At 40.7% G+C, this 25,602-nt stretch overlaps 2 protein-coding genes across 2 annotated transcripts in view; one reads left to right on the forward strand and one right to left on the reverse strand.

Annotated features, from left to right (window-relative positions):
* Positions 1-1,265: 1,265 nt before the first annotated feature.
* Positions 1,266-10,736, forward strand: MFSD4B (major facilitator superfamily domain containing 4B). The gene is made up of 4 exons (XM_081186700.1): positions 1,266-1,742; positions 3,135-3,303; positions 3,961-4,077; positions 7,278-10,736. The coding sequence occupies exons 1-4, from the start codon at positions 1,416-1,418 to the stop codon at positions 8,492-8,494; spliced, it is 1,830 nt and encodes a 609-aa protein (XP_081042826.1). The 5' UTR covers positions 1,266-1,415; the 3' UTR covers positions 8,495-10,736.
* The window catches only part of REV3L (REV3 like, DNA directed polymerase zeta catalytic subunit), a 67,493-nt gene continuing 52,006 nt past the window's right edge, over positions 10,116-25,602 (reverse strand). The window contains exons 21-32 of the mRNA XM_081186687.1: positions 24,907-25,025; positions 23,224-23,365; positions 22,411-22,655; positions 21,619-21,727; positions 20,547-20,753; positions 19,270-19,379; positions 17,792-17,906; positions 16,102-16,239; positions 15,737-15,927; positions 14,568-14,814; positions 13,341-13,550; positions 10,116-12,343 (exon numbers count right to left, since the gene is read on the reverse strand). Coding sequence (XP_081042813.1) covers positions 12,203-12,343; positions 13,341-13,550; positions 14,568-14,814; positions 15,737-15,927; positions 16,102-16,239; positions 17,792-17,906; positions 19,270-19,379; positions 20,547-20,753; positions 21,619-21,727; positions 22,411-22,655; positions 23,224-23,365; positions 24,907-25,025 — 1,974 coding nt within the window. The 3' untranslated portion in view covers positions 10,116-12,202. The remainder of the gene's footprint in view (positions 12,344-13,340; positions 13,551-14,567; positions 14,815-15,736; positions 15,928-16,101; positions 16,240-17,791; positions 17,907-19,269; positions 19,380-20,546; positions 20,754-21,618; positions 21,728-22,410; positions 22,656-23,223; positions 23,366-24,906; positions 25,026-25,602) is intronic.

Raw genomic sequence — 25,602 nt, forward strand, 5'->3', positions numbered from 1 at the left:
TAGCTTAGCCCCATGTATCTGAGGCTTTTTCTCTTAGCTGTGCTTCTCTGTGAATGTGCCATGCTTAAGGAGTGTGACAGCAAAGGTTTAATAAACCTGTCTCAAATATTAAAAACCCATTGCCAACTATTTAGTTGTATTATATATTTTGTTACCTCCTTGAAAAAGTAGGATGGTGAATTTTCTGCCTTGTCAAAAGGCAAACGGGCATCTATACCCAGATAGTTGATCAGCAGAGGTCACAGTAGGCAGGGTGGAAATTCAAATTACCGCACTCAGCCCTACCTTTAGCAAGGTACTATACGAACAGGGTTCTCCTAAGCCACTCTCCACCCCAGCCCCCCAGCTATTGAGAAAGTGTATATACTGGCCTACTGAAACGATAAAATAAAAATAGAGTACATAAATAAAACAGTACATTAAAAGACCCAGAATACAATAAATACATTGTTAGCGTCATTTAAAATAGCAAGTCACCTCTTGAACAGGGTAACACTCAGGACTCCAAATAGGTCTGAGTAAACAACTCGAGTTTTTAGGAGATGGAGCATCATTGCGAAATCTCCTTTGGAAGGGTATTGCAGAGGGTTGGGGCTACGACAGAAAAGGCCTGCTTCAGAGTGTTTTTGTATAAGGGGAACTTGCAGTGGCAAGACATTTTCTAACCACTTCAAGACAACCCCCATACACATTTTCCACACGCAGTAAGATCCGAGTTATAAAAAGCATCAAGTCCTGTTTGAGTGGATGGTCACATCGTTACCCAGCCACAACCATAATAAATATTTGGCTTTCTCCATTGCTTTCTCCCCTTCTCTTTTTTAATTTCAAGTTTACATACCCATACAAGGAATTACCAATTTCTTTCTATGGTGAAAGGGGTATTTCACTCCCGTCCCTGTAAAAAGGCAGCGGGGGTGGGTGGGGGGAGGCGGAGGACCCCAAAAATGCACAAGAAATCAGTTTCCCGGCAACGGAATGGTCCCTTTAGCTTTTCCTATCTCTGTCCCCTTCAGCATGTTCGTTCCCTTGGCAGCCCTTCGGCAACAGCCGGCAAGCCCAGATCTACAAAATATAGTAACGAGCAAAGGGCAGGTAGCGACCCGGCCACCCGTTTTCACCTGGCGGGAAACCGCTTCCGTAAAGAAGGCGACCAAACTGGGAAGCTCGAAAAGCACATTTGAGCGACGTTAGCCAATGCGAGCACTTGAACGGCCTTCGCGGAAATAAACAGGAATGAGCGGGCATACAGCTGCGGCGGGGCCTACTTCCAAGGGCATTCTGGGAGTTGTAGTTTTTAACAGAGAGGAGGTGCTTCCTGGCCCTCCGGCCTTCGCCGCGCAACATGCGGAAGCCACGTGTGCGTCGCGAGGTCACGTGGCCCGGCGCTGCCGTAGCGGCTCCCGGCTGTAGGGATGGCGGGCGCTGCCGAGAGGAAGAAGCAGGTTCGCTTCGCTCGTCTGGAGGAGGAGGATGAAGGCGGAGGAGGAGGAGGAAGCGGCCGCGAGGCAGAGAGTGAGTCGATGGCGGCGGCAGGAGGGGCGTCTTCGGAGGAGCCGCTCGGGGGCTCTGCTGCGCGGCTCGCCCTTCAGCCGCTGGTCGTGGTGGCCGACGGCGGACGAAGAAGCCGGGCTGGAGGCGGCGACAGCGCCGCAAAGCGGGAAGCGGCTGTGGCGGCGGCTCCGCGGCGGGCGCTGAAATGGTGCACTTCGGCGGCTCTTTGCGCCGCTTTCCTGGGCCTGGTAAGCGCGTGCACGTTTGTGTCACTCAGCGTTTCGGGGGGTGGGCGTGTGTCACTCAAAGTTTTCAGGGTTTCTTCTCTCCCCCCCCGTGGTTGTCCACGCGAGGCGCCCTCGCAATTCCCTCGCAATGCTGCCGAAGGCCCTCAGACCACGGAGGAGCCGAAGAACTTCAGGACGGGACTCGGCACGTTGCGGTCCTTGACACGGGCAGAAATGCGGCGTCGCCGCCAGTATATGCGTAAAAACAAGTACACGTGTGTGTGAGAGCGAGCGAGCGAGCTGAAGGATGGAGGGATTTGCGGGGCGCCTATCTTCCCTCGGACTTTTCCAATAAACAAGCAGATGCCTTTTCTTTAATTGAATTATTATTATTATTATTAATTGAATAGTGCACTGTTCTCCTGAAGTACTTGAAATACAGAGCGTTAGCGTGGCCTTCCCAGGGATGTGGACTAGAGTTCTCACTCACTGCAGCCAAGCGAAGATTTGCAGGTGGTTGTGGCCCAAAACACCTGGAAGGCTCTAGAATGCCGAAGCATAATATGGTGAATGGGACACTCCTGTGTAGTTCAGCTGCGGTCCCAAAATAGAAGCTCTCAGTTTGTTAGGTTTAGATCCTGCCTTTTGCCAGGATGTCCTTAAGATAGCTGGCAATATATATTTTTAACCATATAAATTAAATAGCTCAGACCAGCAGCAGCACCAGCAGAAAAATCCATGTAAAAAGAAGTATATTTGTAGGGTCAAAGGATGAAGATATTGTTGCCTATTGCATGAAACCACCTAGTGGTTTCTGAGGATTTTGAGTCAGGTGTTGCCAATGCATATGCTGATGTTGCTCTGCTGTTTTTGTGGTTAAGGTGGGAGAGTGGAAGTGCTAAATTGTTGTTTGGGCTTGGTAATGGATTAATAAATTTAAGATCAATCTCAGCAAAATGGAGGTGCTGTTGGTAGGTGATTCTTCTGTCTCAGACATGGTGTTCAACCTATTGAAGGTGGGGTTGTATGTCTAGCATGTAGTTTCTTTCTTAAACTACTCTTGCACTGAAATAATCACAATATACTTGCTGCTTTTGACAATTATCTGGAAACCACAGTTAGTTCACAATATAGCTGTTTAATTGATCTTAAAACTGCTTTTGATCTTATTCCTAAAAAAAATTAATGGGAGAATAAGTATTTGTATTCTGTGGATAAGATACTTCTTTAAAAATTTGAATTGCGAGTAATAATCTCCCATTATCCCACTAATATCAGTTGCTCTTACTTCTGGATAAGTGTGCTTAGGATTGCAGGGAGTGGTTGTCACCTACTGACTTATTTTTTATGCCAAGTTTAATAACAGAAAGTATGTTTGATTTGCACTTCACAATGATATTTATTTATTTCCAGGGTATGGCCATTGCTATCCTAGGGCCCACATTTGAAGACCTGGCTGCAAATGTGAACAAAAATGTCAGTCAAATTTCTTATATTTTTGTGGGCCGTTCATCGGGGTACTTTGGTGGTTCTCTGATTGGTGGTATACTTTTTGATTGCATGAATGCCCAACTTCTCTTGGGTAAGTACACAGGGAATAATACTGATTTTTATATCATTGCCCTGATTCATGAAAGTTGGATGAGCAATTACATAGTCAAAAATGTAAGGGCACAAATACGTATGTCACAAGCTGTGCATGCAGTCCGACCTGAGGGGAAATGGAGTGGATTAAGTTTCTCTCGCTCCCACAGCCCATTTCTCAGGCTGTTTGATACTTTCTTTGCTCCGTTGAAGCAAGTCATTGTTTTTTTAAAAATGGCTTGACTCTTCAGCAGTGAGAATTCAATGGAATTCAGCTCTATGGGTAGCTTCCTTGCATGTTAATAACTTTTTTTTAGATTGCTGCTTCAATATGCAATCAACCTTTTGGAGTGTTAAGACTTTAGTACTATTCCCACTTACCTGGGAGAAACACGCACTGAGTAGACAAGTATATGTATAAGGAGACATGTTTAAGATTATACTGCATGCATGCTTTTGATGTCTGAATGTAAAACTAGCATACAGGGTATTTTGTGTGACTAATGTCTTATGTTTATTACTTAAATCTAATTTAAATATTTTCCTGGAATTAAAACATTCCAGAATAAACTTAGATTTGAAATTAAGTATTATAAATTATAGCTTTTAAAAAGTGCAATATGAAATGGTGTGTTTAATTATTTCTCCCTTATAGGATTTTCTATGCTGGGTACGGCTCTGGGTCTTTATGTCATCCCCTGGTGCAATAAAGCACTTCTGTTAACATTCATGATGTCTGTCATTGGGTTTGCAATGGGAGTCCTTGATACAGGTAATAAAACCACAACACCTCTTTCATGATATTCATCCTGTTTGAAATGATTCAGTTAGGATTATGTTGAATCTCTTAACTGAAAATGGCTTACAATTTTAAAATCAAAAATATCAATATAAAGAAATATAGTACAGTATATAAAAATCTGCTACAGTAAAAAGGTAAAGAGCAGTTAACAGAGCACTCAGCAAAGCTTAAAAAGCCCAGGAAAGCAACTAATGCTGATGCTAAGCCGGCTTCTTTGTGAAGAGCATTTTATAACTGGAGCACAACACCTGAAAACCCTCCGTCTCGAAGTTGCTGCCTTCTGGTGGTGGCAATCAGAGAAGGCCATTGGCAAACGATCTTAGAGCAATGGGAGGTTGATATGGCAGAAGGTGCCTTTGATAATCTTCAGGGTTGATTGACTGTGTGTGATTCTGGATAGATGAGGTGTAGGGATCAGAAGGGCAAAAGTGTTTTTTGGGAGAGCAGCGCAATCAAGTCAACTGTTGAGACGGTCTTGCACTGAAATAGAAGTAACAGGAAAGTGAAGAGAGATGCTCACTCTGAAGAAAACCACTGCTTTAGTGGTCATGGAAGGGGTAAGAGATACCATGCGGGGGAAGATGGAGTGTGCACAGTGTTGAAGAAGCTATGGTGATGATCAAACAGATGAGGCAGCAAAGAGCTTAGAGACACAACAGTTTCTGTTGAAGATCAAGAGAGTATCCAAGGCAGTGAATGGGGTAGTTAATTCAAAGGTGAAGGTCAAAGGAACACAGCAGAGGCGGTGTTAGAAACTCAGATATATAAGCTATGAGCCAAAAGGCTTCTTAAGCCAAGATTGCAGTCACCAAAACAGAATGTCTAGTTGCCATTTTTGGGCAAGACTACTCTAAGGTCTTATTTTCAAATGATGGACCGACTAATTGATTCTTAGTTAAACATCTGGCTAGTTCAGATGATAGCCTTGAGCTAGGTTAATAATACTTTGAGAACTTAAAGAAGAAAAGCCACTTGATCCAGGGATAGTTCACATATATATTGGCCTATTCTGACCTCTTTTTCTTAATACAGACCATTCATAACGTAGGAATATTCTTCACAACTGTGAGCAGGGCAGTGGGGTAGGGTAAGACAAGCTCCAACAATTAACTATAACATCCTTCACTGCTCCTGCTCAGGCTGCACAGAAAAAGCATTTTGGTTGTCATGTATATTAAAGGAGATGGATGGGAATATTGTCAAATAGGAAGAAGGTGGAGCCAAGGATTTTGATCTGAAATGATTAGTGAGAAGGATCATGGAGTGATAAAGGGAAGCAGAATGGAGTGGTAATGGAGAACAGTATCATACAGAAGTATGGATTTTGGAGGTTGAAAAACAGTGAAATGGGTGTGGTTGTGGTCAGGCACTGCAATTAGCAGGGAGAAGGTCAGTGCTAATGCAGCCACAGGAAAGAGGTGAGCGCCAGAAGGAGAGACCACTGAAGGAGAGGGCAGCAGCAGTGTCAATGCTGGTGATAGAGTGTCAGATTTTGGTGAGTGCAAGTTGCTGGAGGGTTTAAGAAGAGAAAGGATTGTGAAAGATAAATTATTTCTGAGTGAGGGAGCAGCAGTTCCAGAGGAAGCGTGAAAATAGGAGTGGGAAGCAGTGAATGGGAGACTGTAAGTGAATGCCACAATGCTGGAGGAAGCCACTAGAGCTCTGGAGCCAAGAAAAGGCGCTGAAGGAGAAATGGAAAATGATATTGGTAGAGCAGTAAAATGCATCTCTGGCAGGTAATCTTGTTGTCTTCAGTGATGGGTTGTTTCTATGGTGTAATGCTGGTAAGAGGGTCAAGCAGCTGTGATATCTTGCCTAGTAATGTATCTGCATCTTTCTGTGCAAACATAGTGCTTTCCTTTGAAAAAGAAGTTTAGTCCTCAGTAGCACTTGGAGCCAAGGAAGGAAGAAGACTGTCAAGACAACAGGGTTGTTGTTTTTTATGCTGGCAGGCCTGTGCACTTGTTATACAATTTCTTAAGGCAGTCATTTTAATGATTGATTTTAATGTTTTTATGTTGCTGTACACCGCCCTGGTATTTTATGAGAGTATGGGATATAAATCCTTATCAGTAAGCAAACCTTTGACATTTGAAGTGTCACTGTCAAGCTAGAGGAAACTTTCTGTGTTTCTGTGAATAGAGGCCGTTGAACGCCTCCTGCTATTTATTCATAATATTATCAAAACTGTGTTTTCAGCAGGAACCGTTTGATAACAATTACAGAATTTAATGGGAATTTTCACTTAGTTATTGAAATAATTGTGAAGCTTTATAGTTGACATTGAATATGCTCTGTTAAACTGACCTCATTCTGCATACTGGTGAGCAGATGGATTCCATTTAATTAAGATACTAAACATATTATTGCCTATAGTGCTTGTCACTTGAGAGGACCTGGGTTCTGCCTGTTGAGAATTTTGAAGGAACTCCTTGCTGTCTTACCTCTTATGCCCTCCTCCTCTGTGCTTAATCAATTGGGGGAGGAGTTCATTCACCAACTGGCATGACCTGCATACAGCTGCCTGTTGTCGTCCCCCTGAACCTCCCCCTCACCTGTGATCACTGAGTGAAAGTCTGATGTAGGGCTTTGCATGTGTGATTGGGGAACCAGGGTTATCCTAGTTGCCCTAATCATCTGTTCAGACCCTGTGTGTTTACAGTTGAATAGGCACAGGGCCCATCAGCAGGGTGGGATTCAGTAGGTACAAGCTTTTCACACACTGAATTGGGAGTGTGAGAAGAGGGCTTTCAGGAAGACTTGTGGGGATGGAGGAGCTGCTAGTCTATCTGCTTTTTGTCACTTCTTCCCCGCTCAACTCATGAGTAGGGGGGCTCCTTGTGGCTCTTAGGGTACAGCTGGTTGCTAGTTCTCATCTTCTCTGAATATTGGCCCTAGGGACTGTGGCTGATGGGGATTTAAGTCAAGCAGCAACTGGAGGTTCCCACCCTGGGAAAGTACACTGGGAATTGAAAACAGGCTAACTAGCCACAGCTCCCCCTTTTCTTTCGTTTGGCTATAATCCCTTCTAGTTACCTGTGCCTGTTGATGAAGGAGCCTTCAGAGTTCTTAGCAGGTGGAGTGAGGTTGCTCTTGAGTGATGATGTGTAGTTCCAAGAAACCAGTCTGAATATGGAAACTATACCCTATATATTTTCTTTACCCCACAGGTGGCAATGTTCTTGCCTTGGACACATGGGGAGAAGAAGCCGGTCCGCATATGCAGGCCTTACACTTCAGTTTTGCTCTGGGTGCTTTTGTGGCTCCCATCCTGGCCAAGATGGCGCTAGGTGGCTCCGCTATTGGTTCTCCGGTTCTGTTGGGTGGTAATGTTGACAATCAGTCTGCCGTGAATTCTCTTCCTGCTGCTACACCAGTCCTGAAACTGCATTTAAGCTTGAACTTTATGTGGTCTTATGTTGTTATAGGCAGTTATCTTTTGTTTGTTGCATTGTTTTTCTTTGTTTTGTGTTTGAAGAGCAGTCCCGTCCGCGACAGGACAAAGGTTTCCACACAGAAATACCAGGTTGCTAAATACCACCGTGCCGTCATATGTCTCCTCTCTGTGTTCTTTTTCTGGTATGTAGGGGCAGAGGTCACTTATGGTTCTTACATTTTTACTTATGCAAAAACCTTCGCTGCCATGAAGGAACATGAAGCAGCTGGGTTGAATTCCCTCTTTTGGGGATCATTTGCAGCTTGCAGGGGACTGGCAATCTGTTTTGCTGCTTGCTCTTACCCTGGAACTATGATCCTTCTGAGTATCATAGGCTCCACTCTGTCATGCCTATTCCTGGCACTGTTCAGTACATACCCAGTCTCTCTGTGGCTTGGCTCTGCAGTATATGGAGCATCCATGGCGACTATCTTCCCTAGCGGCATTTCCTGGATTGAGCAGTATACAACCATCCATGGGAAATCTGCAGCATTATTTGTAATGGGTGCAGCTCTGGGGGAAATGTGTATTCCTGCAGTGGTTGGCTACCTTCAAGGACATTTTCCTGCTATCCCTGTGCTTATGTATTCTGCGTTGGGAGCAGCAGCCATGACATCAGTGCTGTTCCCTGTGATGTATAAATTAGCTACATCACCCTTCGATGCTAAACTGAAGGATGCTGGGGATGGTGAGCTCCAGGAAGCCTTATTGTCCCATTCTCATCTTGAGGATGATGATGACGATGACGGCAGAGAATGGAATGAAGTAGACTTTGAAGTAATTGAGATGAATGACACTATGAGGAACTCTGTCATAGAAACATCCAAGACGATCGAAGGGGAATCAACAACTGCCACCTCTGGTCACCCTTCTTCAAGAAACATTTTTAATTCTCCTCCTCGGCTTACTGTCGGCTCCCCAAAACATAAGAATTCTAGTAAGAATGACTAAGCCTCTCTTGCTTTAAGAACAAGAGGTTCACCAAACACTTCATTAAAGTGGTAAGAAGCTTGGTTAAATCCCAGTTAAAGTTGGTTTTTGGTATAAATGTGTATTTGCAGGTACCAAAAAGGGATGATGTAGTGGAGCCATTTATGCGAGTGTGATGGTAGTAGAAAAAGCAAACAAAAGCCAGGTTTTCATAAATCCATATTCTAGTGGTTCTTTAGTCAGATGGTGAGCTTACATCTTGGAAGCGTAGTAAAATAATCATGACTGTCTTGATTCATATCTGATTTCTATACTGAACATTGTAAGCAAGCTTTGACCAAAGGGGGTTGCATTTCATTTGAACCATGGTGTGATACTTAACGAGGTACCTTGTGAGGGCACCAGGGGTAGTCCTCATTCTGTAAATAGTTATCACTTGTGTTCCTAAGATGTTGATGCCAAGATTTACTCTAATAACAAATATATTTTTAAAAAAGTGAAAAAGTTGTTTTGCGGGTTTTGAATAGTTGTATCTGATTTTTGAAAAGCAGAAGTATCACATTATGAAAATATTTAATTCTTTAGTACTTACATTGTTGGTACAGGCAGTTTTTAATTTGTGTGGAGGTTATGTTCCAGACTCCCGTGCACATCGATGGAGCACACGTAAGCCTGTTCTGCTCCCACCCCACCCCTTTTCATGACATCTTTATGTTTGGGGGCTACTTTAGGTTCAGGGCCATGTGGGTGATTGTGCGTCGTTCAGACAATCCTAAATTGATCGTTGCCTGTACTTTCTCTGGGAGCAAGCTAAAACCCAGGCACATCTATTTCCCTTTATGTATGAGTAAGCCCTAGCCACCCTATTTCCACTACCAGAACTTACTAGTCATATCATTTTATTTTATTTTACTGAAAAGCACATGGCAACAGCAATTTGCTAGGTTACTGTAGAAGGGAAATGCTGTAATCTGTAATGGCAGTTCATCCAGATCCTTACCCTCAATAATGCCACTTGGTAGAGGTGTTCTTTCTAGAACATGCAGAATGTGGTTTAAAGAACACAACATTGCAAGCACTACTAGAAGAGCACAGGTTGTGCTTTCTTCCCCCACTCCAATCCAGGCATGATTTCTCAACTTATTAATTAGTGTACAGACTGTCCATACGTAAGAAATGCTCTTTTGTAACTGCTGTATAATTGGAATGGCATTATTTATGACTGTACAATTAAACAGCAAGATTCTGTGGTATGTGGTTTGTTCATGGTGAAACAGAGGAATTGTGGACTGGAACTTGGGAAAGCTAGCATTTTGGCTTCAGACAATGAAGCTACCTCAATGGGATGATTTTTAATATTAAAAGCTGAACAAGTGAAGATGTCGGTCTTTTAAAAACTAAGCATTAATATGCAATAAATTGTGGATTAGACTGAATTTGTACACTGTTTCACAATTAGAAATATTACAAATGTAAAAGCCAGAGTTAATTGTGTTTCCATTAACTGAATCTCATTAGCAAATTTTTTAACTGTTTGAACTGCCTGAAGTGTGTATATCCAGCTTATAGTTTGCCTGTAAGAACTAGGATCCAAAATACTACTTTAGGCATGCATAAAGGATTAAATATGCCCAGGGGATCCCCCCCCCCATTTTGAATGGTGCACTTCATTGCGATAACAAGAACAGGTTTTCCATGCACTATGAAAAGCTGTTGTTGCTGAATTACAGTTTCAAAGTTTCTTTGAAGCCGATGCCATGTGGTTGTGTGGTAGCCTTTTCATTGATGAAAATAGCTTCCGATTGTTGGGTAAAATCAAATCAAAAGCATGGTAATAGCTTATGTGTTTCAAGAATTTGTGCTGAGTTGTGGGTGTTGGGTATTACAAGGTCATATTAAGGAGTCTTGCTCTTTCTTGGGGTTCTATGTATTGTAAATACTGGAACTCCAAACTCAGTATTTACTTGAGGAATCGGGTCCTTTCCTACAATACAAATGTTATTCCTGGTATATTTGTGATTGTTTTCTATGAAATGGCATTATGAAATAGACATTTTGACAACTTGTTTTAGCTCACATCAATGCTACATTTGCCTTAAATGTTATAGCTCTTATTTCGGTATGATTATTAGTTTTTCTCAAGTGTGTGTCTATTGGTAAGGTAATTTTGTAATGTAAATGCAGCTAGGGAGTTAATTGCTTGTGTTTACAGGGGTATTGGGAAGTGTGATATTTTCTTGAATAAAAATTATTTATTTACCAATGTGAGCCTTGACCACCATTTCTTAGGGAATCCAATAATCAAGTCCATGAGTAAACAGAGTACATTCATTGTTTCCCTAATGATCGACTTTGCATGTAACTAAGCCATGATTTAAGAAACTACAAATAAATCCTGAGTTGTTTCAGTCAAACCATTGCTTCTCTCTCTCTCTCTCCATAGTTTGTTATGTTTTCCAGGTGCTCCTGCTTGTGGGGTGGCCAAAGGAACTATGAAAAAGAGTTCACACATTAGACAAAGCCATGAAAAATTTAGTAAGGTAAGCGATTGTGTAAACAGGTCATTTAACAGTATTATTTTTCTTTAAAGCTTGCTTTATCTTATGAGAATTTCTCATTTGGGGGATTGTGATACTAAATTGTGATTAAAGGTGGATTTCTCAAGAAAAATGATGGTTTTGACACTAGCTTCAGTTTTTAGGGAATGTCATTTTGGAACTCATTGGCCATTATTGTTAAAGAAAAGCACTACAGCTACATTGAAGTTTAAAAATGCACATACATTTATTTTATTTTACTATGGTTTCCATTAATTTTTAAAACAAAATGATTTTCAATTAAAAAATGCACTGACCACATAATTCCTTTTAATTTTATAGTTATACAAATATTCTAAATACACATTTTCTCAAGATGATGGCAAATAAGATTTAACTGTACAGTACATCATGAAATATTAAGCATATTTAGAAGCAATAGAAATGTCTATACAAAAGCAAAAATGGAATAAAATTTCTTATTTAAAGTATTGCAACAGTCCCACAGGTTTGTAACAAAAATGTCTTTGCACAGTTCTTCACAATGCCCCAATTAATAGCTAAAGCAAGACAGTGATTTTTAGAAAATGTTTCAAAAATGCTACACGCTACTGTTTGCACAGTCTGGTCAAAACAACAAAGCTACTTGGAATCAAGCAAAACTTAGGAGAAATACTCCAACTGATTTTAAAGTTGTCCGTATAAAATTCATTGCACATTATTTTTACTCAGTTGTTTGAAAAGTAAAAAAGTCTATTTACAAAATATTCTGCAGTCAAAATTATAAAGTGGATGAGATATCTATAAGTAACACCCTGATACTGACAATTCAATAAAACACAATGACATTTCCCCAAAGATTTTCAGTACTTCAGAAGCCCATTGGGAAAAAGTTTTTATATTGAAATGGATTTACAGGATGTTAACACAGCTATTTCAACATCTGCATTATAAAACAGTATGTTACAAAGGCAGAAGAATGAGGAAAATTGACATTGTAAAAAGTCAGTTATTAATAGATTAACAAGTGTTTTTCAATTTACTTAGGACAAACATTTATTATTTCTCAGAGTAGGTCAACAATGAATGAAAATTCTAGACAAGATGAAATTGAAGGACCATGCATGATAGTTTTAGAATGGTAAACATTATTAAAAAAAATAGCACCTGCAATCCTGCTATTATAGGCAATCTAAAATTGATCAAGTAGCTGGCGAAGATACGGTGCCTTGGATAATTCTCTGCTCACTCTTGAGACCTTGTAAAGTACAGGACAGTTCAGTGAAACACAAGGTATCTGTCGCTCCAAGCAGCCTGTACAATTCTTGCATATCTAGAGGTACATAAAATGGAGTAGTGTAAAATTCACATAACTAGAAGAATTATAATAATCTTGGCTACAACATTTACTTGGAGGAAGACAGGTGAGATGGGACCAACACTAAAAACGTGAGGAGGGTGGTAGGAAATGAATGGTCTTTCGAGAGAGAGGGACGGAAAGGCCAGAATCAACCAACCCCATAAAAACACAGCAGCGATGCCCACGCTACAGGTTGGATCCCCCTATGGGAAAACAGCCTTTTCCTGCATTGCAGGAGGGAGCTCACATTCCAGTTGAGAACACATTCACTCAAAGGAAAAAATTAAACATAAATAATGGAGCATATTTTAACAAAAATTCTAGCTGACTCAATATTTTAGTAATATGCATCTGGCAAGGTAAGAGATTTATAGACTGCAAGAGCTGCATTGCAGATAAGATAGATTTTGGCTATATATGTGGGATTAAGGTATATTGGACATAAATACACTGAAAATATTTATGAGAGTATAGTTCCATTAAATCCTGGTACTTCTTGGTATTCTTGGTAATATTAAATAATATATTGAAATTAACAGAACAGTGGGGAATATACTTTTAATGGCAGAAATTCTAGCAGTTTCAAAGTGGAAACTGAATGATGATCCTTTGATAAAAGAGTGGCTTAATAAACCTGTTTACAACTAAATTCATGCAGATTTAATTTCTGTACAAAGCAAACAGAATCCGTCACATAAAAGGAAGATCTTTATGATGGGGTTCTTGTGTAAAATATCAGGGAGTTCAACATAATTTTGTACTAAAAGGTCATTCATTAGCCTGCCAGTTTCTCTGATAGCACTTTTTTCATGCCTTTGGAATACCTTTTGTGAAAGTTCGTTATTTTGCTTATTAGGGAACATGTTATACTTAACTATTAAAAAACAAAAGGTGCTGTTTTCTCCACCTCAGAAGAGTTTCATTTAGGTTCAAGTTTATTAGAAGCAAAATAAAAGATTATTTCCCCTACCTTGGCTAGGTGTTCATGTTTACGTTCCAGCTCTCGAATTTCTTGATTAAGAATCACTACCACATGCTGTGGTTGGCTCCTACATTTACTGCAGATGCCATGCTGAGTTAATTCATCACACACAGGACAGTGTAGAGTGGTGAAATACTGGGAAATTGTCCCTTTTCGGCTTTCCTGCTCGCTGTGGGATGTGGTAGCAGCTTTCTGGATCTACAGGGTTTAAAAATATTTGATACATATGAGTAATAACTATTTTTGCCAACATACGTTGATCAAATTTACACCTTCTCAAATTAAAGATTGCTGGGTCTTGGCATCCTATGTTCCGAAAGACATATCAACAAGTCCATTCAAAACTGTTGGAGCTGAGATTTTTCCTACTAACACTAGGTGGAGCTGAACACCCATTTTGAGATCAGCTCCACATGCTAAGTGAAACCGTTCTTGAGAGGCTGCCCACACACAAGGTTGTTCATATCAGGATGGATGAAAGCCAGCCCTATTAATGTGTTGTGGAAATCCACCTTTGATACCTTGTTTCCCATTTGGCCAACTAATTCCAGGTGGGAACCAGAGGTATGAACAATCTGAGGTTTGGGTCTATAGCAAGCAAACTCCTTGTCTGCATATACATAACCTGTAGGTTTGTGTTTTGCTTTATTGCTTTCTTCTTTATTGTGCATTGCTATTACTATGGGTAGTCTCTTTCCTACAACCCTCATCCTAGTAAGTCTTGCATCAAGTGATAGGGGGTTGGAAGGAAAATCTATTTGTTAACCTGTCCCAAACCTGTTAGTGATTCATCAAGTAACTGGACCTTCCCTCCCACAGCAGCCATGGGCTCACATTGGTAGGAATACCCTCTACCCTCTCCATTTGGTTGAATAACACTGATAGTTAGAGAGCCAATTCAGTAACCAGGAGAAGTACTAACTGTTTTAAACTACAGTGGTACCTTGGGTTACAGATGCTTCAGGTTACAGACTCCGCTAACCCAGAAATAGTACCTCGGGTTAAAAACTTTGCTTCAGGATGAGAATAGAAACCGCGCGGCGGCAGCGGGAGGCCCCATTTGCTTAAGTGGTAGCTCAGGTTAAGAACAGTTTCAGGTTAAGAATGGACCTCCAGAACGATTTAAGTTCTTAACCCGAGGTACCACTGTACTTATCTATAAAAACTCCATTCCAGCTGTAGCCATATCCAGAATTTACTATTTCACCTACTTACCCTTGGTAATTCATGATACCAGCTGAAAACATCTATGCCAATAAGTGATAAGATTCTAGCCAGCGGAGGAAGAATTTGTTTGGTGATGTAGTAAGTGGCATTCAGACGCAGGTTTGGATCCTGTAGAACCTCAATCGGCCGCCTAACCAACTGTATGAGAGGCAACCCCGGCATGCCATACACAATGACATAGGGCACCCTTTCACCAACTCGTGGCTCAGATCGCCGATCATAGGCAAGCATCTTTCTGTTGGGACAAATAAAATCAATCTCAAAATATATGGACCACAAATGAGAGAGGCAGATCTATGTACCTGTTTCAACTCCCATTAATAATCTCCATATATTATTGCAATCCTTTCCTGTTACAGATAGGTAGCCGTGTTGGTCTGCCATAGTCAAAATAAAAAAAATTCCTTCCAGTAGCACCTTAAAGACCAACTAAGTTAGTTCTTGGTATGAGCTTTCGTGTGCATGCATGTAGTGTATCTGAAGAAGTGTGCATGCACACGAAAGCTCATACCAAGAACTAACTTAGTTGGTCTTTAAGGTGCTACTGGAAGGAATTTTTTTATCAATCCTTTCCTATTAGTCTTGCCAGTTTGCACAGCAACATTAAACACAAAAGAGAAGCTTCAGCCAGAAGCACTTCTCATTGAGGAAACCCCCCAGTCTCACAAACAGGACCCCCCACCTGTGTGTGTGTTCGCTTAGCACCCCTCTTATTGCTTCTGCCCACAATCATCTACTACTTTGGGGCTCTTAGTCCCCCCTTCAAAGTTGAGCACTATGAGGCCCCATACATTTGCCCAAAGTCTGGAGCTTCTGACAGAACCACTATTCCAGACTTTTCCCTCTGAAGGAAGAGTGCAGAACAAGCTGTGGATGTATTTAGGACCTGGCTGATGGAAAATATATCTATCTACAGAATTGTCACATTGGAAGTGACTCCAAGGGCCATCTAGTCCAAACCCCTGCAGCGCAGGGACCACAGCTAAGTAGCTCCCACTGATCCATATTTTATATTTCAATGTAATAAAATCCTGATATTCTTAGAAGTATAAATTTCTGTAGTAGGTATTTAACACATCTTTGAACTCCCATAACGAGAATGATTTAATATAAACTAAAATGATCTCACAGTGCCATTCATTATATATCCTTATTACCTTGTGATTTCTAGAGCTGGTACACAGGCTCCAGGTCTGTATGTAGAACTTCCTCTGTACTCCTTTGCAAATATGAAGTCTTGCATGCTGGCTTTCCCTTCTAATAATTTCATGCACTGATTTTGCACATACTGCTTGATATGACTTATATCACGTGTTTCAAACAGCAATTTGATAGAACACTCAAGCATCTGAAAAAGTGTATTAAAAAAGATTTCATAGTCATTTGAAACAGCGAAGGCATTTTAAACATTCCCATTCTGAAGCCCTCAACTTTCACCTTTGGAGTTTCCCCCCTAATATGTGGAACTGATATTGTACTAAAAAGAACTTCTGAACACAATAAAATGCCTGTGCCACTTTACCTTGGAAACAGCAGGGCAAGAATCTCTTCTTACAGTTTCTATGCCTTTTGCATCAAATACTGGGTCCTTCTGTTCCAGTGATTCATACATGTAACCAACATACCTCTTCTTGGTTTGCAAAATACATGGCAAATAGACCTGCAATGCAAATAAAAACTTTGCAAGTCTAGATATAAAAGAAATGCAGGCAAACTTCTGGAATGAACGCTTTTCTTCTTTACTGCTCATAATTAGACCCAAGTCACCCGTAAACTATATATCTATATTACCAAGCAACATACACTATTTTAGGCCCCAAGCGAGAGGATGAGATGGTAAATTCGTGCATGCATGACAGGCTTTCTCAACTCAGAGAAGCTTCAAAAACAGCCATTTGAAGAGCTCTTGTGTGTGGACTAGGGGCTAGAAGGGAGGATATGAAAGCCCTCCTTGTGTACATGTAAACACTTGGATGCACTGAAAGAGTTTCTGTTAACCATAAAATATTATCAAGCATATTTACATTTAGAGCAGATTGATTTCTGAATTTGAAAAAGGTTTCATTTTTCGTAAATTGGGAAAAAATTAGGCTGGATGTTTGTTAATCTCTAAATGTACATCTTTGTCCTTATTCAATTAATGTACAAACATCTTACGTTATGATTCAATCAACCTAATCACTGTGCTAGACAGAACTGCAAATGTATTCATAATACCACCAGACATGGACAGAAGTGTAATGCAGAACATTCTCTGACCCCTTGGGTACTGTGGAGTTCAAAAACCATTTACCATGCAATTTTGTTTTATTATTTTGTCAAGTTTTTCTGACAAAATATTTGCTCCCTGCTCACAACAGTAAAAAAGGAGAAAGGCGGGCCTTGCCGTCAGGCATAAAGACGACAAAGGGAAGTGTAGCAGAAGGAAAAGACAGAGAAGGAAAATCAGTTTGACAACAAAAGAAAGTGATGGATTGTAAAATAGGCATTTAAATCCAGTTGAGGGAAGTCTGATCTTTCCTTGCAGATTTAAACCACCTATTCCATGATACTGCCATCTCGCCTTCATGACTGACTTTTTGGGCAGGTTCCAAGAAACCCCAGACCTGGACTGTAATATTAGTACCCTCTCACAAATCCCTTCTGGAGAGGAAACTGGGAGATTTTTGTTCTGGGTTTGATGTCCTGCAGCAAAGCAGAACAGCTGTGTGATGAAGGTCACTAAGGACCCTGGCATTTCTCCGCATGTCAGTGAGGTTGGTGGCAATTCAATGAACAGCAACAGTGGAAAAGCCTCAGTCAAAGCATGATAAGTTCAGTGCAATTTCTGTGCAAAATTGCATTCATTTGTAGGGGGAGTGTGCGCACACTCACTGTATTTTTATGTTCACGTGTGCCCCCTTTGTGTGGGATAGGCAAAGATGTAGCTTGGCTTTCCTGCAGAAAGCAGGACTGTTGTGCATGCACTGATGCATGGCAAGTTCAATCCTGCTTGGCGTAGGTGCCTTTTTATAGGCAGTCTTTGTTTTTTATGGTTTTGTTTCTTTAAGTGGTAAGCTAGCAGCTCTTCCCAAGTTTGCTTTCCCATCCAAATTCCTTCTCCTTTTAATACTTTGTTTCAAATATCTATTTCTTAACTTGCTCATTATGTCACTTTCTGGAAAGGTGTCCTGTTAAATGTTGCAGTCAGGTAACACTCAGATTTCTCTTACCTTTTCAAACTTCAGTTTTACTGGTTTGGGGTTGGTAGCTGTTACAGCTTCAGCAATTTCCTGGCCAATCTTAAAAGACTGTTCCTTGGTAGCTCCTTTCAGTAGTACAAACATGCTGAAATAAGATAAGGGAAATCAAGAAATGACTACAGTCATACCTCGGGTTAAATATGCTTCAGGTCGAGAGCTTTCAGGTTGCGCTCCGCGGCAACCCAGAAGTAACGGAATGCGTTACTTCCAGGTTTCGCCACTCATGCATGCGCAGACTGTCAAAATGCCGTCACGCGCATACGCGGAAGCGGTGAATCGCGACCCGCGGGTTACGTTCGCTTCAGGATGCGAATGGGGATCTGGAACGGATCCCGTTCGTATCCAGAGGTACCACTGTATTTAGCTTCCCCACTCTAAAAATATTCCAAAAGTATGGCAACTTTTTTCTCTCTCCTTGTGACTAAAAACAGAAAATGAACAGGTAAGCAATTGATATTGGTTATTTATTAAATTGGTATAGTGCTCTTCATCCATAGATCTCAGGGCAGTTCACAACATAAAAATCCAAGATAAATACACAAAAGAGATATATCTGAATTTTGTAATGGAGTGGATGTGGGATGGTGAAATGAAACTTAATCCTAGTAGAACAGAAGTCATCTTAGTCACGTTATATGGGGGGCTACCTCTGAAGACGGTTCACAAACTTAAGCTGGTGCAGAATTCAGCGGCCAGGTTGCTCACCAGGACAAGAGCTTGTAACGCCAATCCTGGCCTGGCTGCACTGGCTGCCAATTAGTTTCCGGGCCCAACTCAAAGTGCTGGTTTTGGCTTATAAAGCCTTAAATGGCTCAGGACTACAATACCTCAAGGACCGCCTTTCCCCATCTGAGCAGACCTAGACTCTCCGATCATCATCTGAAGCTCTTCTTCATCTGAGACGTCCAGAGGGTGACAACACAAACGGATCTTTTCTGTAGCGGCTCCCTGTTTATGGAATATTCTCTCCAGGGAAGCTTGCCTGGTGCCTTCGTTACCTATCTTTAGGCACCAGGCAAAAACATTCCCTAATTAAACAATTATGGCCTTTTAAACTGTGTTTGGGATATTGTTTTTGTTTGTTATGATGTTATATATTTTTGTGTTTTCATATTGTAAACCGCTCTGTGGTCCTTGGATGAAGGGCGGTATAAAAATGTAATTTTAAAAAGTGTGTGCATGAAATAAACTTAGAATTGCTGTTGTTCAGGCTTTCTTTCCTCAAACACTTCTGTTGCAGGAAAAACACATTTTCCTTGCATTCAAAATATATAATTTTGTTGCTGAGAAAACAAATGTTTCTTCCAGCTATTGTGCATATTAAATTCCTACTCTGGTTTAAAGGTTGCATATTACAAATCTACTAATTTCTGGTAAAAGAAGGAAAGGCAGTCAATGGCATATTACTGGTTGGAAAGTCTCCCAAACAAAAGAATAGTTTTAATTACCTATCTGTGTCTCCATATACAACCCGTGCTCCCCATTTTTTTGTTTCGTTCACCAGTTTTATTGCTCGTTCCAAGGTTTCTCGGGCTTTGTGCACAATGCTATCACCAATCTGCAAAATATAAAGACAAACATTGATAAAATCTTTCTTGTGGGCAGATCATGCATATATCATTGTTTTAGGTTCCCTGGTCACAATTCAGAAATTTCTGTAACTCATTCTATAAACCCTGTAGAAAGTTTGATCTTTTTGATTAACAGCAGCCCACTTCTTCTCCATAAGACAAAAGTTTCAAAAGCAATTTGTGCTGAAGTTTACAGAAGGCATGTGCGTGTTAACTTTAAAAATAAGAAAAGTCACTCTCTTGACTGTGTCCAAATAGCTCTGTGGATTGATGCATTCATCAAGAGGAAATAGCAACTGCAAGTAGTAAGCATGCATATAGATATTTCAAGGCCTTAGGCCCAGGAGTTGCATGGGAGCAATGTTCCCTTGTCCAATTTCTACCAATATTGCCTGCTCCTGCCTGCTCCCAGCCTGCCTTTTCACATTGTGCAGGACAGTCTCCTCAGTCTTCCAGAGTAGTTTTCAAGTGGGCACAGGAGAGGAGCAGCAGGAAAGCCTTGTGGCATGAGTGGTCTTATGGTTGTGTAACTCTGGATCCAACCTAAGGTGTTTATAAATCTTTAATTGCATGTCCTCCTCAAGACCCTTTGAAGTCATTGTTCCTATTTTACAATCAGAGAACTGAGGTTAAGAATCAGCTTTTGCCTTAATGTAGCTATTATTATAGTGAAGAAGACTGGGAGCATTGGTTCCCAGTACGTTTCTGAGCACAATTCAAAGTGTTGGTGCTGACCTTTAAAGCCCTAAACGGCCTCGGTCCTGTATACCTGAAGGAGCGTCTCCACCCCATCATTCAGCCCGGACACTGAGATCCAGCGCCGAGGGCCTTCTGGCGGTTCCCTCATTGCGCGAAGTGAGGCTACAGGGAACCAGACAGAGAGCCTTCTCGGTAGTGGCGCCTGCCCTGTGGAACGCCCTCCCTTCAGATGTGAAGGAAGTAAGTAGCTATCTTATCTTTAAAAGACATCTGAAGGCAGCCCTGTTTAGGGAAGTTTTTAATATTTAATGCTGTATTGTTTTTAACACTCGATTGGAAGCCGCCCAGAGTGGCTGGGGAAACTCAGCCAGATGGGCGAGGTATAAATAATAAATTATTATTATTATTGTTTTCTTGTCCCTGAAATATCTTTACACTTTACTTTCATCACTTACCTCTACACATGGCATCCTTCCAGAAAAATTAGCAGAAGTATAACCAAATGTGACATTTGCTATGAGCTTAAGGCCAAGCTGACGTGCTTCAAGCATTCGAGTGATGGCTTTGTCATTTTTATAAGCTTTCATTGATTGCTTCACCATGATTCTAGTCTTCAGAATTTCTTCTAACATTTTTGGCAATATACCTTTTCTTACTGAAGGCTGCACAAAAACAGCATTAAGAATTAACATTTAATAATAAAAATATATGTTTAGCACCAACATTAATTCTGTTTATTGTAAGGTGGTTTACAGTAGACCACTGTTAGGCCAAATGTTTGTAATGCTGCTTATCAGATAATTTTTACACTACTGGTAACCAGGTAATTTTCCCCTCTGGGAGTTAAGGTGGAGTATGCGTTCTCACTCCCCCCCATCCCCAGTGGGCCAGAGCTTTGTCTGCCCCCACTTTCATGCAACAACTTTGACAGCTGAGTCAGAGCCACCCACCTGTCAATCATCTGATCAAGTGACTGGTAGGGGCCAGTCCCACCCACTTGTCAAAGTTGATCTGTGGGGTGGTGTTCATAGCAGGGAATGTGTGCTGACAAAGCAAGCACCAAACAGTATCAAACTCTCTGCTCATCTGCTGAATAGTGGGTTAAATCCTGCTGCTTAACCTGCAGGTGCCTGTTCCCAGAAACAGCCAAACTGAGCAGGATGTAAACTCCCTGCATCAGCTAACAAATATGGGTTAAATCCTGCTTTGGTTGTGCACGCAGAACTGGGCAGGGAGGAGGAGCATACCTAAAGCAGAATGGAACCCTGCCATTTCACCCATCACCTGATATTATGTGCACATTGGAATGATGTCAGCTGATTGACAGGCGGGTATGGCTTTGGTGAAATGGCCTTGCTGGCATGTGGGCTGGTTCCCCATTCCTACTGTAGATACTGCCTCCTGTTTATTAATATGCTTAATATATTTACATTTCATGCTTCAGTATCTTTTTTCTTCCAGAAAGCAAGATAGAAGTAGAAATAACAAGTTAAACATAAAATGTCAACAAGAAGAATAAAGCATTACCTTAACAAAAGCAATTCCACTGGGTGACACTGTGATGTCATGACGAAGTTGATATAGCAAATCAGGAGATACTCTCAGAGAAGTGCAGCCAAACTTAAATTCATCGTATCTGGAAGATAAGACAAAGTGTACTGAACCCTCAAGTAACATCACAGACTAACTGCTATTCATAGATGAGATTTATCCCATGCTACACACTATTTAGTGCTATGGCAGCATAAATACAGTACCTGTTTTAATTTTACATCAGATTTGTATCTCTTAGTCTCTCTCATGCTCTAGCCTTCTCTTTGTAATCCAGCAAGCTCTCCTTATGTTCTTATCAGCAAATAACTTACAATTTAAAGATCAATATTAACAAAATATTTCCTTAGAGATAATCATATTGGAGTGTGCCCACCTTCCAACATCACTGAGTCCTTGTATCATCTGCAATATATATATTTGAAACACACCTTTTCCTCCCATATTTCATCTACTTATTCCTTGGTACGCATGTGTGCAAGACTGAATCCACCCACTCACACGCAGTCAGAGTTACACACTTGTTTTGATGCACTTCTAAAATTGTATATTTCAAAAATGCTGTTCACAAGTTCTGTCTCTGCAGCCAAGAAGTAGATTAATAGAATTACAAAAATCCCAGACGACGACTTCTTTTTTTAACAAGAAAAACAACTTCCTGGCTGCATGGTTTGAGAAGTGGTGGGCTAAATATATTCCATTTGATCTTTCAAGTACTTATTAAGTAGCAGAGAAAATGCATCTAGATTTTAAATATTTAATACTTACTTTCCCAAGTTCTCAATATGTCCCAAGCATGTGGAATAACAGTAGTTGTATGCTATCACAATAGATGGATATAAAGATTGAAAATCTAGTACAAGGACAGCATTACTGTAGAATCGGGATTCTGGCTCCATTATTAAAGGAATACACTGAGGGGCTCTCATTTGAGCTCGTTGCTGGACACTCGGTGTAACAGCAATGTAATTCATTGGTTTGGCAATACGTAACATCATTGACTCCACACGGTACTACAAAAGAAAAAGATTAATTACTGATACTTTTGAATGTTCATGTATTCTTAAAATATATTCCTGTGGTGTGGGAACTAACGGACAATATAAGTGGACTTTGTGAGCCTTTATGGTGGTTAAGAGACATTACAAGTCTGGAAGGTCAAAACACCCACTGTCTACTACTTCACAGAAGATTTCACCTCTTTTCTATATTCAAATGTATGCCTTGTTAACTGCCAGTCTTGTTTAGATACCCACTGGAGCACAGAAACTGCTTATATTGACCTGTATGTTTAAATTAGAATTGATGGAGTATTCTTACTGTTAATGTCTGCTGGCAATATTTTCATCCTCTTTTCTCTTTCTTATATTTGCAAATAAAAATTCTATTTTTTAAAAAAATACTGATCTAGTACGGCTATACACTTAATATTGTTTTCCTAATAAGCAGCAAGGCCAGTGGCAATTGGATTTTTAATGTCTTTTAGAAATGACCCCTTGTTTGTGAAGACTTCCAAGGTTCAAAACGTGAGAAAAATTCTGAGGTCCTCACAACTTCTCAAAAATATTAAGGACAGCTTACCTGTGATCCTCTTGTTAATACATGCAAGAACTGAATTCCAAAAAGCCTTGCCATTTCACTTGTTCTGCCAATTAAGTCCACTTGTTCTAACAGCTGGAGATTTCCACGGACACGGCTTGTGTAATAATCAATCATTTTCCAGCTTTAAAAATCAAATAAACGTACAAAAATCTTAAAAGTCTTAAAGGATGCTCTAGGGGAAAAAAACTTTCAAGGCAGTAATCAACAGTTTGCAGCTCTAATAAACTGATGTGCAGCCCTACTAGTTCTCTTGGAGGCTTTTAACATAAGGTTAAGGTTAAGTCCAGTAATAATCAACCATGGTATCCTTCTGGACCACCTGAATGGGTTGTTCCTTGGTTTATTTTTTGTTCTTTCTGTTGCACCATATCCAGAATGTGGTCCACACCACGCCTTGTCCTCTATGTTACTTAATATATAAATGAAGCTGCTGGGAAGGGCAATTCAGAGCTTTGAAATAAGGTGCCACAGATTTTATACCTTAAAATTAGAAGTGGAGTGACTTACTATGCCACTCGTTATTAATTTGATGCATTATGAAAACAATGCACAGTAGCATGACTACTTTTTTCTCAATTAGATTTGCTTTTTCTTAGCTTCAATAATTTCAAGGTCATTCTTATCACTGGTGCATGAATTCAGTTATCCTAGCTATTAAGGGATAGCAATTTGTTATTTATTGCTTGAATAAACTGGAAGGAAAACTGCACCATGAAGTTCTGTTACACTTGAGATATACAACAATGGTAAAGTCTAGTTAACATACTGCATTTACAGCACAGTTGCCACTCCTGTGATCAGCAACCATGTTACATAACTACTTATGTCTGATATTCAGCAACATACAGTATATCTTTGAAAATATCAGTGCTTCGCACATGAGCACCACATCTTCACTGGGTCTGTTGAAGTAGCCACTTGATCCACCTCCAGTGGTACCTGGTCATGCAGGAGTGGTATGCAAACTTGACTAAGTCAAAGGTAGCCAACGCGATGGCCTCCAGAGTACGTTGGGCTACAACTGCTGTTGGGCTACTAGTCTCTGTCACAAGAGACTAGGGCCCTGCGGGACCTGACATCTTTCCGCAGGGCCTGCAAGACAGAGTTGTTCCGCCAGGCCTTTGGTCAGGGCGCAGCCTGACTCCCTCCTCTGGCAACCTGCACAGAATTTTGCTTAATTGGTTGCCATCAATTTGATTTAATTAATTTTTATAATGAAATATTTTTAGATTGTGTAACTATTTTACTGTTTGATTATTTGATTGCTGTTAGCCGCCCTGAGCCCGGCTTCGGCTGGGGAGGGCGGGATATAAATAAAATTTATTATTATTATTATTATTATTATTATTATTATTATTATTATTATTATTATCCATGACCATAGGCTATGATGGTTGGGATTGATGGGAACCGTAGTCCTAAATTATCTCGAAGGCACCACATTGGTCAGTGCTGCCTTAACTGATCAAATGATATGGGTAGAAAGTTGAATTGTGCACTATGGATTGGCAGCACATTTGTTATTCTTCTGTCAGGAGCCAACTTTGTTTTATTTTTTCCTTGCTAATCAAGTTTTCATTTGGTTTGAAAACTTTATATACAACAGATCAGACTTTGATTCAGGAAGCATACTTTAAAATACTCGTAAGAACTGGTACTTACCGATAGATGTCTGTCTTGTTGTCAAACCAGTCAGACAGAACGCGAGGGGTAAACAGTGGAAAGCGCTGATGAAGTATATGAAAGCCCACATTTTCAAAAGTATAGTTAGTTAGAGTCACCTAAAATAAGAGAAGACTTGTATGATCATATGCCTATATACCGTATTTTTCGCTCTATAACACGCACCCAACCATAACACGCATGTAGTTTTTAGAGGAGGAAAATCCGTAGGCATGCCACCCGTAGGCATTCCCTCCATAACACGCACACACATTTCCTCTTACTTTTTAGGAGGAAAAAAGTGAGTGTTATGGTGCAAAAAAATACGGTAATTTGTCCTGGTAAGGTGGAGTGGAAGAGTAAGAATTACAGGGTATGTTTAAAAATGCTCACAACTTTTACTGGTTATAGCTTACACAGAGTTTGGCATGGCATAGCACAGAACAAGGATTCAGGTTCAAGACAACCACTCAGCTCGAATACTTGGAAACTATCAATGGATAGAAGGCAAGCTCAGGCCCACCTATGTATAGACTGGTATTATGAGCTATCACTGCAACCACTCTGGGTGTGTTGCAGGCTTGCTAGCCCGTGAGCTGGGTTTGGCTCTGAAGTGACTCCAAGATCCATTATGAGGGTCCTGCAATGGGGAGGCAGCCCCTGCTATGTATTTGACTGTCTTCAAGGTCTGCCACA

The sequence above is a fragment of the Podarcis bocagei genome, assembly GCF_964188305.1.
Source record: "Podarcis bocagei genome assembly, chromosome: 3".
NCBI lineage: Eukaryota > Metazoa > Chordata > Lepidosauria > Squamata > Lacertidae > Podarcis > Podarcis bocagei.

Bases quoted from the DNA above. Each gene is read 5' to 3' on its own strand.
- MFSD4B (XM_081186700.1), top strand. From the start codon at position 1,416: ATGGCGGGCGCTGCCGAGAGGAAGAAGCAGGTTCGCTTCGCTCGTCTG. The intron at 1,743-3,134 runs GTAAGCGCGTGC...ATTTATTTCCAG, and splicing joins GCGCCGCTTTCCTGGGCCTG to GGTATGGCCATTGCTATCCT. The intron at 3,304-3,960 runs GTAAGTACACAG...TCTCCCTTATAG, and splicing joins GAATGCCCAACTTCTCTTGG to GATTTTCTATGCTGGGTACG.